This window comes from Periplaneta americana, chromosome 5 (assembly GCF_040183065.1).
Source record: "Periplaneta americana isolate PAMFEO1 chromosome 5, P.americana_PAMFEO1_priV1, whole genome shotgun sequence".
Classification (NCBI taxonomy): Eukaryota; Metazoa; Arthropoda; class Insecta; order Blattodea; family Blattidae; genus Periplaneta; species Periplaneta americana.
The window spans coordinates 194,409,034-194,426,401 of NC_091121.1; the positions used below are offsets into that span (position 1 = coordinate 194,409,034).

General features: G+C 37.4%; 1 protein-coding gene and 1 non-coding gene across 2 annotated transcripts in view; both read left to right on the plus strand.

The window, feature by feature from the left end:
• Positions 1–7,568: 7,568 nt before the first annotated feature.
• Positions 7,569–7,641, plus strand: TRNAN-AUU (transfer RNA asparagine (anticodon AUU)). The gene has a single exon. It is a non-coding gene; the product is annotated as a tRNA-Asn (tRNA).
• Positions 7,642–8,396: 755 nt separating this feature from the next.
• Positions 8,397–17,368, plus strand: part of shot (dystonin-like protein short stop) — a gene marked incomplete at its 5' end in the record, with an annotated part of 408,663 nt that continues 399,691 nt past the window's right edge. Inside the window, 1 exon segment of the mRNA XM_069827013.1 lies at positions 8,397–8,486. Coding sequence (XP_069683114.1) covers positions 8,397–8,486 — 90 coding nt within the window.

The following is a 17,368-nucleotide window of genomic DNA, read 5'->3' on the forward strand; positions in this document are numbered from 1 at the left end:
ATAAAGGTTGAAAAAATTAATGGTTTCGTTCCATGAAAAGGAGTATATAGAAGACCATCTCTGATTAACATTGCTTTCACTTACAATCGAAGGTAGTCTATAGTTATTCGCCTTTCTACGTAGGTAGAAAAAAGTACCTGCTATACAATTTGGAAAGAAGAATATACAACTTCTCATAACACAAAGCTTAAAGCGAAGCCAAACATCCGATGTTTTGTACTATAAAATTCTGGAATAAGTTGTCAGATTCTGAACAATTGAGATTTGAAATAAATGACTTGTTCTCACTGTTTTGTTCCAGCAGCCTCCAATATCGTCATTGTGACACGTAATGCCAAAGTTAAGGTACGATCACACGTCGCTACTTTTGCAGCGATGTAATACAAAAAAAACTGCGCAACTCTTGTACTGCGACGTGCGAACAACGGTGCAACCCGAAAAGTAGCGGCTGCCGAACCTGCTGCCCGCTACTTTTCCATGCTGCGCGCAACTTAAAAGTAGCGACGTGTGATCAGGGTTCTCAGGGTTGCAGCCGCAGCATTTTTTATATCGGTTTTGTTGAAACTTTTGCTGCGGTTGCAAGCAGTTTTACCACCCAAATGTGCCAATGTTACTTTATTGCTTGGATATATTTTAATGTTAAATGCGATGAAAATAAATTATTTGTAACAGTTATTAAATACACAACACAGTGTGAGCATAATTGCTGACGATATAATTCATTTTTTAATTTTCCGTAGCGTAGTTCCAAACAGGAGGGTTGCCAACATTGATTACGTGAATATACTGTTGGTTATCATTTAAGTATATAGGCGTTTTTAAAAGCTTTATAGTAAAAATAATGTCAATTTCTGAATACTAGATACGACAGAAAAGCAAATAATAGATAAGGAAGCTTTCGCATGAGTTTCTTAATAATGCGAACATAACCACAAAATGTATATTGAGAAGTCAACACGGAGATGGAAACCTGCAGCATGACTGCGGCTGCAAAAGTAGCGCCTTGTGTGTGAACAGACTCGCAACCTCCAGTTGCAACTTTTGCTGCACTCGGGTTGCGCAGCACGAAAAGTAGCGTGCAGCGCGCTACTTTTGGCTTACGTGTGAACACGACACGCAACTTTTGCAGCTGCAGTATAAAAATAGCGCTGCAAAAGTAGCGACATGTGACCGTACCTTTAGGACGAACTAAGGCTAGCCTGAACGAAGAATTTCACCTTATCAATCTTTATTTATAAATAAACATATCTTTCATGTGCAGACAGTGTTGCCAGGTTCAGTAACGGAATTTTCCTGTCAAACACCTAAAATTTCTCTATTTAGACAAAAATTTCCCGCCATATTATATGTTTAAAAAATGTTTTTCATTCTTTCTGAATTTAGAAAAAACATTTTTTGAAGGTAGGATAATTTTTAACTAAAGAACTTTGAAAGTACAAACATCTACTGATTTTTCTCTGCTAAGTCTTTGTGTTGTTTTAGAGTCCGAAATTTTAGGTGTTAAAATTTAAGAATGACACTGAGTGTAGGTGAATAGATGTGGTGCCCGTAAGGAGAGTTTTAAGCCTAGTTCACAAGAGTCCGATATGTAAAGACAATAATCACAAGGACTGGGCAATGGATCTTGTAAACTGTACGCTAATTTATAAGTGGTGGCTAAGAGGATTAAAGACCTTTAACGGTAAACGAAGGAAAGATACTGAGTGACAAGAATGACTTCTCAAAGAAGTGGGACATGGCTTCTATATTCATACGGTCTTACTAATAAACCGGTATAGTTTTTACACGAGACTTATGCAGAATTGGAACAGAAAACGTTACTAATAAACCATGCATAAGCGATGGATGTATAAACAGCCTGTAACTATATATGGGAATTGCTTTTCAATACTTACATACACGAAACTCCTTCTTTAAGCGTTGTATATAGAGAAGAAATGGCCGCTCCTCTAACAGCTGTTCGTATCGATTGTCATTTTATGATGATGGTTGCCTTGTAACCACAGAAGAACAAACCAAAGAGTACGGAATAATTAGAATAATATTGCAGTAGCTGTACTCTTTGACCACAATATATCGTGGTAATCGATCAGGCCTAGTTGTACTATCGATACTTAGCGCGGCACACTGGCGCTCACTATCGGATGCAATATATAACCTCGGATATTCTATTACCTTTCGTAATGAAGTAATGACGAAATTATGACGTAGCTGTGTAACAGTTATACTGTTATACACGACGTATGTAGTGATTATTAGTAAGGAATTTGCACACGACTTATAAACGAGCTACTCATTGTATAAGTATAAGACAGTTAAACGTCTGTGTAAGAGTTTTTATTAGTAAGACCGATAGACTATAGCGAGGAACAATATTAACTTCTAGCACCTAATTTCCGGGCTCTAGCTTGTTATATTTTACTAGACGTATAAGTCTGTCATACTTTTAGTGACTGTCTTGTAATGTCATGTCATAAGACATAATATTTCTAATTTGTACTGCAAAATTCAGTATCACTAGTGTCTACATAACGAACTATTGAAGTATAAGAAAATGCGCAAAGATAATTGTTTTTGTTCAATATTGCCTAAAATAGTAAATTAAATGGCAGTGTTTCAGTGTTTCAAAATCTGCGTGTATAGCGTTCATGAAGAGAAATACCTGCAAAAATTAATTTTCATATTTCTAATTAATAGCCAATTTCTAAAATCATTAAATGCTAGAGTTCGCTTAGTAATTCAATAGCAATTTCTAGTTCTTAAGCAAAAATTCCCGTTTCCCTCTAGAAATATTAATTTTCCGTTTTATTTTTGGGAAATTTCCCTCCATCTGACAACACTGCAGTCAATGTACAGTCGTAGAAAAATGTTCTGTCGCACGGATACTTTATAAGTCCCAGAAAGAAGGTAGTGCGCATGATCAAACATACAACGAAACAAAACTAATTTTATTACCACAACTATGGGCATCCGACAAGGAAAACTCAGTGCGCAGAAACCAGCGGGCGTGACTGTCTCGCGCAGATGATATATGCTCCCGTTCCCAGCATGCCTACTGCATGGGGGTAAGAGGGGTATAGCATGCGCGCCGCGAGGAGTCCGAGCTGAGTTTTCCTTGTACGATACCTGTAGTCCTTCTCTTGTGAACCAGGTCGCTCGTCACCTGGCGATGTGTACGTCTCATTTCCGTGACTAATAAAGTATCTGTGCGACAAAACTTTTTTCTAAGACTGTACACTTCATAAATCCAACGAGTTTTACTTAACCTAATAGAAGCCGCACTTAGGAAAAGTTTCGTCTAAAATTCACCTAATTTTCACTTTTCTGAATTCGAGATACTTGAAGATAAGTGTTCAGAAGTAATTTGTAATACGACTAATGCTTGCAAAGAAGAAGCAATGCAGAGAGATTTGTTGAGTTTGCGTATTCTGCCGTTTAGTATGTTGTAACGATTTATGCGCTGTTTTTCGCTACGGACCTTAGCAGCAGACTAATTTGGCCTCTTATGCAATGCTCTCTTTATGTAACCATCACTTTAACAAGAAGTGAATCACAGCAATTGGTGGCTGTCGTTTGCTTTTCTAGACATTGCCATTCCAAGTCTTCACGCAAAGCACAAAGTCGCTGGGACCCGACTGATGAATGAAATATACAAGTCATAGCGAATTAGCGAGGTGTTGTTACTAACTAAATTTCTTTGAAATGTTAGATTGTAAACTTAATAAACACTCTTTTAGTTTTAGTTTAGTTATACATTGCTAATGTACTGTATGTGCATATATTTGTGTGTTAGCATCTATTCGTATATAGACTACTATTAGTTTCTTTATTTTAAGGATTTAGAAATCTAAAATTAAGTCTTCTTTAGGCGTGTTTTTAAGACTTTATGGGCCGTATTCATAGACATTTTTAGCGCGGGTTTTCGGTGGATGATCAGCGTTTTTCGTATTCATAAACCAGTGTTAGCGATAGGATATGATTTGAATTGTGTACTAGTAACCAGTCGATAGCCGGGGCTAGCTTAGTACGCTCGTAGCGCCTGCTACGTAATGTCTATGAATAGCACCCTATAGATTTTAATATTGTATTTAAGATGTTGTGATTTTTACAAAAAAAGTAAAGCCTGCAGCATACATTGACTTCAAAACAGTCACTTGATCAGTATAGATATTCAAACCCATCACGTCAGATTTCACTGTAGTCACTTTTCACTGTAGTACTACGTTCATATTTGTCGTTTAAGACTTTCAAATGACATTCTGAATTAAGTATAATATTCAAACCAATTCATTAAAAATTTTTCATCGTCGGGACACAACGAAATACAGATATTTTCTGAGGTAAATGATATTGCTTACTAAATGTTTGGTGCCCACTATTTCTCTGTTCAATGAAAATCCAGATGAATTAAATACAGTATACTTTCCACTATCCGTGCACGATTTACCCGGTTTGTGGATTACCCATGCATGGCTTACGCTCGAAATTAATGTATTACTTATATGAAAAAAATTATATTGGGCTTCAAATTAAAACGGTAGTTCGTGAACTAAACTTTGCTACTTCGACATTAACTCTTTCCTTTTGAGGAGGGTGGGAAAAGAAGTTTGTTTTCTACAATCTTAAATTATAAGTGAATTTTAATGTTACGTGTAAAATGAAGTACAGTATTGTGTGTATTGCAGTAAATATAAAGTTAAATATAGATTTAAAAGTATTTCATCGTTGTTCCTGCAATAACTTCCATGTGCAAAATATAAAATTGTTCAGTAGGAAGAAAAGCACATTTATTCATTCTATGACAGTAGTGCATAGGAGACTGTGAATTCTTAAATTTTCGAAAGAAAGAAATGTAATTACATATAGCAGATTTTATTATTTGCTGTATCACTATTTAAGTTAGACAATAGAGCAAAAATCTGAAAATCGATAAATATATCACATAGGAGTTATTGCAGGAACAACGACGATTTGTTCGCCAAATAGAACTGTATAATAATGAACTTTCGTATCCATTTTTCACATTATCGGGATATCTCTTCCCGGTCATTATCCCGGATAATCGAGAGTATACTGCAATTGAAACTAATTTCTCAGGTTCACACTCGGGGATAATGGCTTTCTAAGTCGTAAGAAATTATTTCTCTCTCTCTCCCTCCCTCATTCCCTCTCTCCCTCCATCTCTCCATCCCTCCCTCCCTCCCTCCCTCCTTCACTTCCATAACTGTGGAAATGAGTAATAAATTCTACGAACATGTTTAAACATTTTCTGAAGAACTTATTCCTCAGATTCTCAGGATGCATATACGTAATGCCATTTTCTGTGTACTGTACATGATATAAAGTAATTAATATTCATATACTTATCCCTTCAATCCCTTTGGAAATATCAGTCAATATCTTTATAATTTTTAATGACACTTCTTTCCTGAAACTCGTTGTTGCTATTTCTTAGTCGATGTCATATTTATAAAGATCAGAATTTCTGTTCACAACTGTTATAATCTAATATTTTTTATTCACCATCTTGATCCACAGAGAACTTCTCGAATGTATGTAATTCCAGTGATATGACAGTTATCAGATATTGAGAATGAGTAATGTTAACATTTGGTTGTTGGTTTGCAGACAATCTGACAAAACATTGAAAAACGAATTATAAATAAGCTACTTTTTAGTACTTAATTGGCTCCAAGGAAATCCTGTTTTACGATAAAGATTATTAATGTACAGGTATCACCTGTCTCCAGTAAAACCTTATATTAGTACTTGCTTGTACTTTTAAGCATGCACTTGGATGTTTTGCCTGTATTTTGACTTTAAATATGAGATGTTTTAAAATTTTCTGCATGCACAGAATTCTAGAATACACAAAATATTATCAGATTTTACATAAATCTGAATTTTGTCCAGAACTAAATAATAGTACATTATAATGATAGTAATTAAGAAGCGAGTATGGATGTTTATGAAACGAGCGCAAGCGAGTTTCATAATTTTCATACGAGCTTCTTAATTACCATTATAGGCCAGTTTCATACGACTTTTTATGCTCGACCATATATCTAACTTGAAATTATTCAGATGTATACATTTTATTTGTATCTGACAAGATCGGAAGTGACTTTGTTCTAGGTCGTGAATTGTGAGATGTGCGCAGACGCGAAAGTATTGATTTTTTGCAAGGAACAATAATGTCATTGACTTTGATGTAATCCCGTTAAACTTGGTATAACCTTGATTATTGAATTCGACATTGAAAAACGAGATGACAAATTGAATGTATTTGAATATTATTTACAATTAACGCTAATTATTATAGTAACAGAACATAACCTTCTGCGACAGTATTGGATTTCCAGCCTCCGTGACTTTTCGCTAATTCTTTTTCGATTGCATATCCGAGAATAATCGATACTTGCGGTTTTATAACGGTACAAAGCTGACTTGTCATTGGCTGAAGACCTGTAAGCTGAATTGTCATTGGCTGAAAACACCTGTACTTTAATGAGTAGGTGTACTTTAATGACATGCATTAAAGGACTGCTACCAGGTGTATAATTACTACATTTCGGCATGGCCGAGCATAAAATGAGTTTTGATTATTTTGCTTCTCAAACGCTAAAACTTGTTTTATTATATTCCCACGATCATATTGTTTTCTCTACCTTACCGACACTGATCACACTGCATCTTGTTTTTTTAACTTTTCCTCGATTTCTTATGTCACAATTTCCAAAACTTAGAACGTAATATCTGTGGTGTCGGTCAGAACATGATAACTCCAAAAATGGTATTTTTTAGCTGAAAGCGCAGGCCTGTATAAAAACACTTTCTCTTTCAAATCAAGATTTCAGGTGTAACTCCCTGTAAAGTTGATTTGAATAATTTCGAGGGAAAATTGTTCCGGGGCCAGGCATCGAACCCGGGACCTTTGGTTTGGTCCTAGATCATATATGTAACAGATATGTCGGGGTTATAGGCTTTGAGGTTAACAACTTTTGTCAGGTTTACTACGCTGCCATCTAGTTGTTACATAAGGAGTCACGTCATAATACCCATTTGAATTGCATTAGCTGCCATCTCGTGTTCGTTTACGGCGGACGGGTGGCGATCCTGGCGGTTGTTCTCTTCAAAGTGCTGCCGATTTTAACGTAGCGAGGAGTTATCTGTTACATAAGAGGAGCATCGTTTCAAAACGTATTATGTGCAACTTACAATTTTTTTTACACGAACGACGAAAAACTGGATTACTCGTAAATCGGAGAAGTTTTCAAAACACTGCACAAAACCATTTTTAAGTACTGGTTTCACAGTTTACAAATATGACGACTTGGAACCATCAGAATTCACAGCATGAAAGATAAATAAATAGAAAGTAACAAATTTAATTTCGTCCACTGGGGGACTTAATACGTTTTGAAACGATGCTCCTCAATATATGATCTAGGGTTTGGTTTAAGTCACACGGAGTTAGTGTGCACTCGAAGTTGGTTGCTTGACGGTTGTCAGCCCACTTTGAGGTCTGTGGATATAGAGGGAAAAATTGGATCGGTGTCGGGTAGAGTTCCCGGGTAGCTCAGTTGGTAGAGCGTTGGTACATTAAACCAAAGGTCCCGGGTTCGATGCCTGGCCCCGGAACAATTTTTTCCCTCGAAATTATTCACTTTATCTTTCGTTTGGCATAGCCGTGATATCTAATCTTATGTTATTTTCATTCACATTTGTATGTAAACTAGAATTATGAATTATATAGGAAAAGTTAAAACAAAAATTCTTGTATCTCAAAACAGGTTTTTAAAGTTATGTTTTGAATAAACACCGCAGAAAAGCATGTATTCGCAAATTTACTAAAATATTACATTACGTAACCTTTAGAAATAATGTCAGAACAGCTAAGATATTGTTAATTTATTTTTTTTACACATCATCGACTCCCCAAATAGAACTATTGCTCGTTTTCAATCCCAATAAACATTAGAATTCAGATTGTAAAATAATGACAAAGCTAAATCAGTTATCTCTATTTGAAAGTTTGTTTCACCATTTGAGTTCGTTACATTTCCTGCCTACTGCTTTATGTAAGACTTAAAAATATTTTGAATATTTATTCTGAATTGAGTAATCGATTACTGTAGGCGACCTATTTGAATGGCACCATAAGCGGACAGCATTGAAAATTTTCTCTGTGTACTACGTCCCTGTTCCTATTAAGTAGCCATATAATAAAGACATTTTGACAAGCCAGTTCTTAAAACTGGTTGTGCACATGACCGGGTGCCTTATATCACCGATATTCATGGATATAAATATTGAAAAGATTACGATGTCGTTTTATTACTGTTGACCAAACGCCGTAACTTAACATGTGTTACATCAGACTTGTATTGTTCCAGGCAAGTCGGCATGTGGGCGACCTGTTCGAAGACCTGCGAGATGGACACAATCTCATCTCCCTGTTGGAGGTTCTGTCGGGCGAACATCTGGTGAGTTTGATTTTATTTTAAACAACGTTTTAGACATTTTATTTTACATAGTGACCTTGAAATATTTGGGAGTCGAAATACCAGATTGGGGATCACTATAAAATGAAGCGAGTCATTAGAACAACCAGGATATCGGTGTGTTTGATGTGATATAGTGAAAGAAATAATAATATGAGAACGGATTTAAAAGTGAGACTATTTCACTTGTGCTGGAGAAGCAAATGCAGATAAACAAAATACAGGTTTTTGAGGTCTCTAAAATTAATGATCAGTGAGTGGATTTTCTTTTCCTGTACTTTTTCAAATTAAATTAGAGAAAATAACGCATTTCGACGTGTATATTGAGTGGAAGAGAAGCCCTCACTGCCTTAACTTTGCCAGAAAAAATGAAACATTATTATTATTATTATTATTATTATTAATATTATTGCTACTAATATTATTCGTGGTTGTAGTAGTATACTTGCCTTGAGTAGGCGTAACGTCGTGTTTGGAACACTGATTCTCTTCAACGGGAAGAAATTAGAAAGCTGCATCGGTATATAGATTAGTGTAACAACTGTGATAACAAACGAACATGACCCTGAAATCAGTCGTGCGTTGTAACGAGAGAATTACTAACGGATTTCACGAGTTCAATTTCATCAGAACATTGAACCAAACACATCGCTCCAAGTTCGGATCTAGCTGCCGGTGTATGCACGAGGGCAGTTCTTTAATTTGTGACAGCAGATATTTCAGCCGGATACTATGTTCGACCATTTACTATCTTTTCTTCATTTACTTTATGTTTTAGTATGTTCTTCAACCTCAGTTTTTTGGAAGTCCTAAGTTCTTCTTCCCCATGTCCACACCTGTGGAGTAACGGTTAGTGCGTCTGGCCACAAAACCAGGTGGCCCAGGTTCGATTCCCGGTCGGGGAAGTTTACCTGGTTGAGGTTTTTTCGGGGGTTTTCCCTCAACCCAATATGAGCAAATGCTGGGTAACTTTCGGTGCTGGACCCTGGACTCATTTCACCAGCATTATCATCTTAATCTCATTCAGACGCTAAATAACCTAAGATGTTGATAAAGCGTCGTAAAATAACCTACTAAAATAAAATAAAAAATTCTTCCCCATGTCCATTGTCTTGCTTACTTTCCTCTTTGGTATTTGACATGATTCTTAAGTGCGTTCATATTTAAGTTCCTACTTTTGGTGTCTTGGTTAAATACCGTTCTTATAGAATTCTAGGTCTCATTTTGTTTCTTCATAAATGTGTTTTGAAAATTCTATTCAGAAAGAGATAATGCTGCATGTCCCTTCCTCAGCTGTGAAGCTCATTGTAGTTTTAACGTTATCGTCCACCATGCCAGTTCGTGGAAAGAGAAGGATAGACAGATCTAAGAAACTACAGTTAAGTTTCCTCAGCAAACTGACGAAGCTGATTTTATCTAAAGATTTCTTACAGAAATAGTTCACTCTATATCAGGAATAATAAATTGGATTTCACCTTGACGGTTCGACTGCACTTCAGGCCCTCCGAATAAAGATGATCTTACTTGGAGATTTAGTAGGGGGGACTTCAGCATAGTGTACTTTTTTTTTCTGGTACCTGAAGGATTCAAACTGAAGTAGTTTGAAAGCCGCTAAGTAGTTCTGGTCATAATTTCGGTTTAATTTATTGCAAAGTGTGAGTTCTGTGGACAAAACAATTCTTTCAGTACCAAAAGTAAACATTTCGTTCATTGATATATGAAGAGTTCGCGGGAAAAACGATGAATGTCACAGTTTTGTTAAGGTTGATGTCATTATCTAATTCAATGGATCACTGCGAAATTTAATGTTGTTCTTATGAAAAATGGTAAAAAGGAGAATTATCACCACGAATACAGTAATCCTTTCCTTTATTTTCTGTAGAAACAACACTACATCTTGCAGTTATAGACTCAATTAGATCATTATCTAATCCTTAACAGAAATGTGACATTCATCGTTTTTCCCGCGAACTCTTCATATATTTCCTATCACAAAACCAAATTGTATTTGTTACTATCAATCAAGTACAATGTGTTCTCCATCATCTGGTGAGTAAAAGCATATTTAATTTCCATGATTTATTCGAATCTCTAATTTTGGGAGCCATATTTGTTTAAACATGCACCCTCTTGTATCTTTGAACATAAAATATTTTGTACTAAGGAACATGTTCCAAGGTATATGATACTTTCGGTTTTTGTTTTTCTGTTATTTTAAGATCATGTCACTAAATAAGTCTGGAGTTAAGAGGCCCCCAATTGATCCGGATGCCTTGAAGAAAGCTGTTGAAGCAGTTATTGCTCCTCCAGGAAATAAAATCTCAATCAGAGAAGCCTGCTCTAGTTTATGATGACAAATACATTTTAAATATGATTGTCAGCTTTTACAGCTTTATTCACACCTATATTCCATGTGTTCCAACTTATAAGAGGGTATGTTCCAAGGTTCATGAACCTGTTGTACCTTCGAACACATTAGCCTAGATATCCCTTCATTTTATTTTTTCCATCCTTACTAGATCTGTAAAACAAGAAAATACATACAAGAAGGTGTAAAGGAATCTTCAATAATTATTTCAAGCAATTTTTTTTCATTTAAAAAGTTTATAATTTCCCAAAATTAAAAAAGAAAAAAAAGTAAAATATGAAAAGTGAATAATTTCAAGGGAAAAATTGTAGATTTGCATAATATATACGTCACTGTGTACGTTAACAGAAAACTACAATTCCAAGTCACACAGAGTTTGTGTGCACTCGATGTGGGTCTCTGGCGTTGCGTCAGCCCACGCGAGTTGTGTGGATATAAAGGGAAAGGTTGAGACGGTGTCGGGTGGAGTTCCCGGGTAGCTCAGTTGGGAGAGCGCTGGTACGTTCAACCAGAGGTCCCGGGATCGATACCCGGCCCCGGGACAATTTTTCCCTTGAAATTATTCAAATCTGCTTTACAGGAAGCTTCACCTGAAAGACTAGATTTGCATAATATGAAAAGTGTTTCAAGGTACAACAGTTTCCCCTGCTATTCGAGTCTCGACCACAGCATATTTGTACTGAATCTCGGGCGGGCTTTGGCAAGCACTGTACACAACGAATTCTTATACGGTTAATAGATTTGGAAACAGCAGACGAAATGGTATGCGCTGTCTCGTCCATCTTTCAGGGTGTACCGTATATTCAAAACCCGATTAGAAAATAATTTTACTCGTCTCTGGTCTAATTCGAGAAGGAGTTCCGCTGGGACCCTATTATTTAATATACACATTTCATCCCGAAATATCCCCGACAGACAGAATTGCTTGTAAGTGTACTTGTATGGAGGTGGTTGCTGTCTTGGTGGTGGACAAGATTCCTAGACTAGTTCCTCGCAAATTGGAGATGATCTTGGACTACCTCCAACCATGATCTCGTGACTAGAGGATCAAGGTCACTGTTGAAATTTCTGGCCTAGATTTTGTCATAAAGATCTAGACTCTGCATAGATGGACTCACGTTGCATGATTAAATAGATAAAGCCAAATCTAGTACGGCTCAAATCGGCCCAAATGGTGAAAATGGAAAGTTAAGGCTCCCACCTTTACAGAAATCGACATTAATGACAGTAGGGATATCGGTCCTACCGTCCACACCTGTGGAGTAACGGTCAGCGCGTCTGGCCGCGAAACCAGGTGGCCCGGGTTCGAAGTTACCTGGTTGAGGTTTTTTTCCGGGGTTTTCCCTCAACCCAATACGAGCAAATGCTGGGTAAGTTTCGGTGCTGGACCCCGGACTCATTTCACCGGCATTATCACCTTCATTTCATTCAAACGCTAAAATAACCTAGATGTTGATACAGCGTCGTAAAATAACCCAATAAAATAAAAAAAAGATCCTACCTGTCATAAAGATCTAGACAGGGGCGTATTTTGTGGGCTACCGGGGCTACCGGCGGTAGCCAAGGAAATTACAAAAGAAAAAGTTTATAATATAACATAATGTAATAATTTTGTATTATTAGTTTTACCATAGTAATTAAAATTAAAGTAATTGTTAGATATATTTTGTGTAGTAATAGGGTCAGCGGTAGCCCAAACCCTTTAACCAGTATACGCCACTGGATCTAGACTCTGCATAGATGGACTCACGTTGCATGATTAAATAGATAAAGCCAAATCTAGTACGGCTCAAATCGGCCCAAATGGTAAAATGGAAAGTTAAGGCTCCCACCTTTACAGAAATCGACATTAATGACAGTAGGGATATCGGTCCTACCGTCCACACCGGTGGAGTAACGGTCAGCGCGTCTGGCCGCGAAACCAGGTGGCCCTGGTTCGAAGTTACCTGGTTGAGGTTTTTTTCCGGGGTTTTCCCTCAACCCAATACGAGCAAATGCTGGGTAACTTTCGGTGCTGGACCCCGGACTCATTTCACCGGCATTATCACCTTCATTTCATTCAAACGCTAAAATAACCTAGATGTTGATACAGCGTCGTAAAATAACCCAATAAAATAAAAAAAAGAAATCGATCCTACCTGTCATAAAGATCTAGACAGGGGCGTATTTTGTGGGCTACCGGCGGTAGCCAAGGAAATTACAAAAGAAAAAGTTTATAATATAACATAATGTAATAATTTTGTATTATTAGTTTTACCATAGTAATTAAAATTAAAGTAATTGTTAGATATATTTTGTGTAGTAATAGGGTCAGCGGTAGCCCAAACCCTTTAACCAGTATACGCCACTGGATCTAGACTCTGCATAGATGGACTCACGTTGCATGATTAAATAGATAAAGCCAAATCTAGTACGGCTCAAATCGGCCCAAATGGTAAAATGGAAAGTTAAGGCTCCCACCTTTACAGAAATCGACATTAATGACAGTAGGGATATCGGTCCTACCGTCCACACCTGTGGAGTAACGGTCAGCGCGTCTGGCCGCGAAACCAGGTGGCCCGGGTTCGAAGTTACCTGGTTGAGGTTTTTTTCCGGGGTTTTCCCTCAAATGCTGGGTAACTTTCGGTGCTGGACCCCGGACTCATTTCACCGGCATTATCACCTTCATTTCATTCAAACGCTAAAATAACCTAGATGTTGATACAGCGTCGTAAAATAACCCAATAAAATAAAAAAAAGAAATCGATCCTACCTGTCATAAAGATCTAGACAGGGGCGTATTTTGTGGGCTACCGGCGGTAGCCAAGGAAATTACAAAAGAAAAAGTTTATAATATAACATAATGTAATAATTTTGTATTATTAGTTTTACCATAGTAATTAAAATTAAAGTAATTGTTAGATATATTTTGTGTAGTAATAGGGTCAGCGGTAGCCCAAACCCTTTAACCAGTATACGCCACTGGATCTAGACTCTGCATAGATGGACTCACGTTGCATGATTAAATAGATAAAGCCAAATCTAGTACGGCTCAAATCGGCCCAAATGGTAAAATGGAAAGTTAAGGCTCCCACCTTTACAGAAATCGACATTAATGACAGTAGGGATATCGGTCCTACCGTCCACACCTGTGGAGTAACGGTCAGCGCGTCTGGCTGCGAAACCAGGTGGCCCGGGTTCGAAGTTACCTGGTTGAGGTTTTTTTCCGGGGTTTTCCCTCAACCCAATACGAGCAAATGCTGGGTAACTTTCGGTGCTGGACCCCGGACTCATTTCACCGGCATTATCACCTTCATTTCATTCAAACGCTAAAATAACCTAGATGTTGATACAGCGTCGTAAAATAACCCAATAAAATAAAAAAAAAGAAATCGATCCTACCTGTCATAAAGATCTAGACAGGGGCGTATTTTGTGGGCTACCGGCGGTAGCCAAGGAAATTACAAAAGAAAAAGTTTATAATATAACATAATGTAATAATTTTGTATTATTAGTTTTACCATAGTAATTAAAATTAAAGTAATTGTTAGATATATTTTGTGTAGTAATAGGGTCAGCGGTAGCCCAAACCCTTTAACCAGTATACGCCACTGGATCTAGACTCTGCATAGATGGACTCACGTTGCATGATTAAATAGATAAAGCCAAATCTAGTACGGCTCAAATCGGCCCAAATGGTAAAATGGAAAGTTAAGGCTCCCACCTTTACAGAAATCGACATTAATGACAGTAGGGATATCGGTCCTACCGTCCACACCTGTGGAGTAACGGTCAGCGCGTCTGGCCGCGAAACCAGGTGGCCCGGGTTCGAAGTTACCTGGTTGAGGTTTTTTTCCGGGGTTTTCCCTCAACCCAATACGAGCAAATGCTGGGTAACTTTCGGTGCTGGACCCCGGACTCATTTCACCGGCATTATCACCTTCATTTCATTCAAACGCTAAAATAACCTAGATGTTGATACAGCGTCGTAAAATAACCCAATAAAATAAAAAAAAGAAATCGATCCTACCTGTCATAAAGATCTAGACAGGGGCGTATTTTGTGGGCTACTGGGGCTACCGGCGGTAGCCAAGGAAATTACAAAAGAAAAAGTTTATAATATAACATAATGTAATAATTTTGTATTATTAGTTTTACCATAGTAATTAAAATTAAAGTAATTTTTAGATATATTTTGTGTAGTAATAGGGTCAGCGGTAGCCCAAACCCTTTAACCAGTATACGCCACTGTATCTAGACTCTGCATAGATGGACTCACGTTGCATGATTAAATAGATAAAGCCAAATCTAGTACGGCTCAAATCGGCCCAAATGGTAAAATGGAAAGTTAAGGCTCCCACCTTTACAGAAATCGACATTAATGACAGTAGGGATATCGGTCCTACCGTCCACACCTGTGGAGTAACGGTCAGCGCGTCTGGCCGCGAAACCAGGTGGCCCGGGTTCGAAGTTACCTGGTTGAGGTTTTTTTCCGGGGTTTTCCCTCAACCCAATACGAGCAAATGCTGGGTAACTTTCGGTGCTGTACCCCGGACTCATTTCACCGGCATTATCACCTTCATTTCATTCAAACGCTAAAATAACCTAGATGTTGATACAGCGTCGTAAAATAACCCAATAAAATAAAAAAAGAAATCGATCCTACCTGCCCGCCGCCTTTACCTGAGAAAATACACCTGGTACTCATTTCTGTTAGAAGCTTAATAAACCTTAGGGCCGGAGACACTGCGATACGTTGCAAGATTTATTTTAACGATTTTCGCAATTATTCTGTAGTAATGTCACAAGAGGTCTGAGATTTTCTCTCATTTACAGTTCTATACAATTTCCTATACGCTATTTCTACATTTATAGTAATGGCTCCTGAATAAAATTCATTGTCGCCCTCGGTAGCTTAGTTGGTGTAGCGCTGGCCTTCTATGCTCGAGATTGCGGGTTGGATTCCGGCCGAGGTTGATGACATTTAAGTGTGTTGAAATGCGACAGGCTCATGTCAATAGATTTACTGGCGTGTAAAAGAACTTTTGCGGGACTAAAATTCCGGGACACCGTCGACGCTGATATGACCTCTGCAGTTGCGAGCGTTGTCAAATAAACCATAATTTAAATTTAAATAAAATTAATTCTTGTTCTTTCATTTTCTCGGCAAGATGATAGAATGTGCAACGCGTCTTATTTTTCATTACACAGGGCATATCTTTTCCTACGTCTTCTTTTCTATTTTTTTACCTCCAAATTCCCGATCTCCATAATGCTAGTCCCATTCTTTTTTCCCTGTTGTTAACTTTTGCATATTTCTTGACGAAATGATATAGATTCCTAATATGGGAAAAACTGGAGAACGGGGTTGCCTGCTCGAGACCTGGGAACGCAGCGAACTTTAGTGTAGTCAGCCAGTGTGGGTTTGTGAATGTGCCTAGCAGAGTGCTGGTTGAATTCGGTCGAATTTCGCACGCTCGAGTGAGATAAGATCGGTCGTGATACGCTCGTAATAAATAGAAGCACAGTGCAAGGTCATCTCACCGACATGTCTTATCTTGTATGGAAGGCGACAGATAAGATACACATATCTTTTGCTCACACGGTAAAAATAAGGCTTTATTTTCTGCGTTTCTGACAAACGTTTAATGGAACAGTCAGTGGAACGTACTATAACAGGAACATGAAGTTATAAATAAAATAGTATGAAAACTTCGATATACAGTTATTATTGCTAATTAATAATTATTCAATATTTGATTTACCACATATATAATATGATAGGTTCATACATAGTGTTCCACCTATATACTGCGACAATGTAGAAACGTTTTACAAAATATTATTATATAGCAGTAAATTAATAACAATATTAGGCTAGTACAGAGATAATGCCACAGAAAATATAATAAAACGAATAATCATGTTGCACAACTGTTACAGACGCAAAGACTGATACACAAATTATTAGAGATTATTATTATTATTATTATTATTATTATTATTATTATTATTATTATTATTACTACTACTACTACTACTAGAAAACTTGATACATTCCTTGCTTTATCGTGATTGTGTTCTCCGTTTATAATAATTACATTTACATCCAATAACATCTATCAGATGTGGCAAAAACAAAATCACTCCTGTGTGGGGGGGTGGGAACATTTACCTACAACATCTATATTGCATTTTAAAACAAGTTTTGTAGTTGTACTATGGAGAGGTTAGTTAAACACTGCAAATTCTTGAAATGATAAACAACTATGATGTTACTACACAGTTCATCACTGTAACAAGAACGAATGTCTAACGCTCGACTTATACCGTTCGAGGATTTATCGCTCGCGACAATTTTACCCATCATGCATGTGCGCTACCTATCGGATTATACTATGAACTACTTGGCGCTCGAGCGAAAACGTCCGATGCAGACCTCTGGTGCCTAGCATGTTGATTAGCGCAATAAATCATAACAGATCGCAATGCTGGGCCAAAGTGGCCCCCTCCCGTA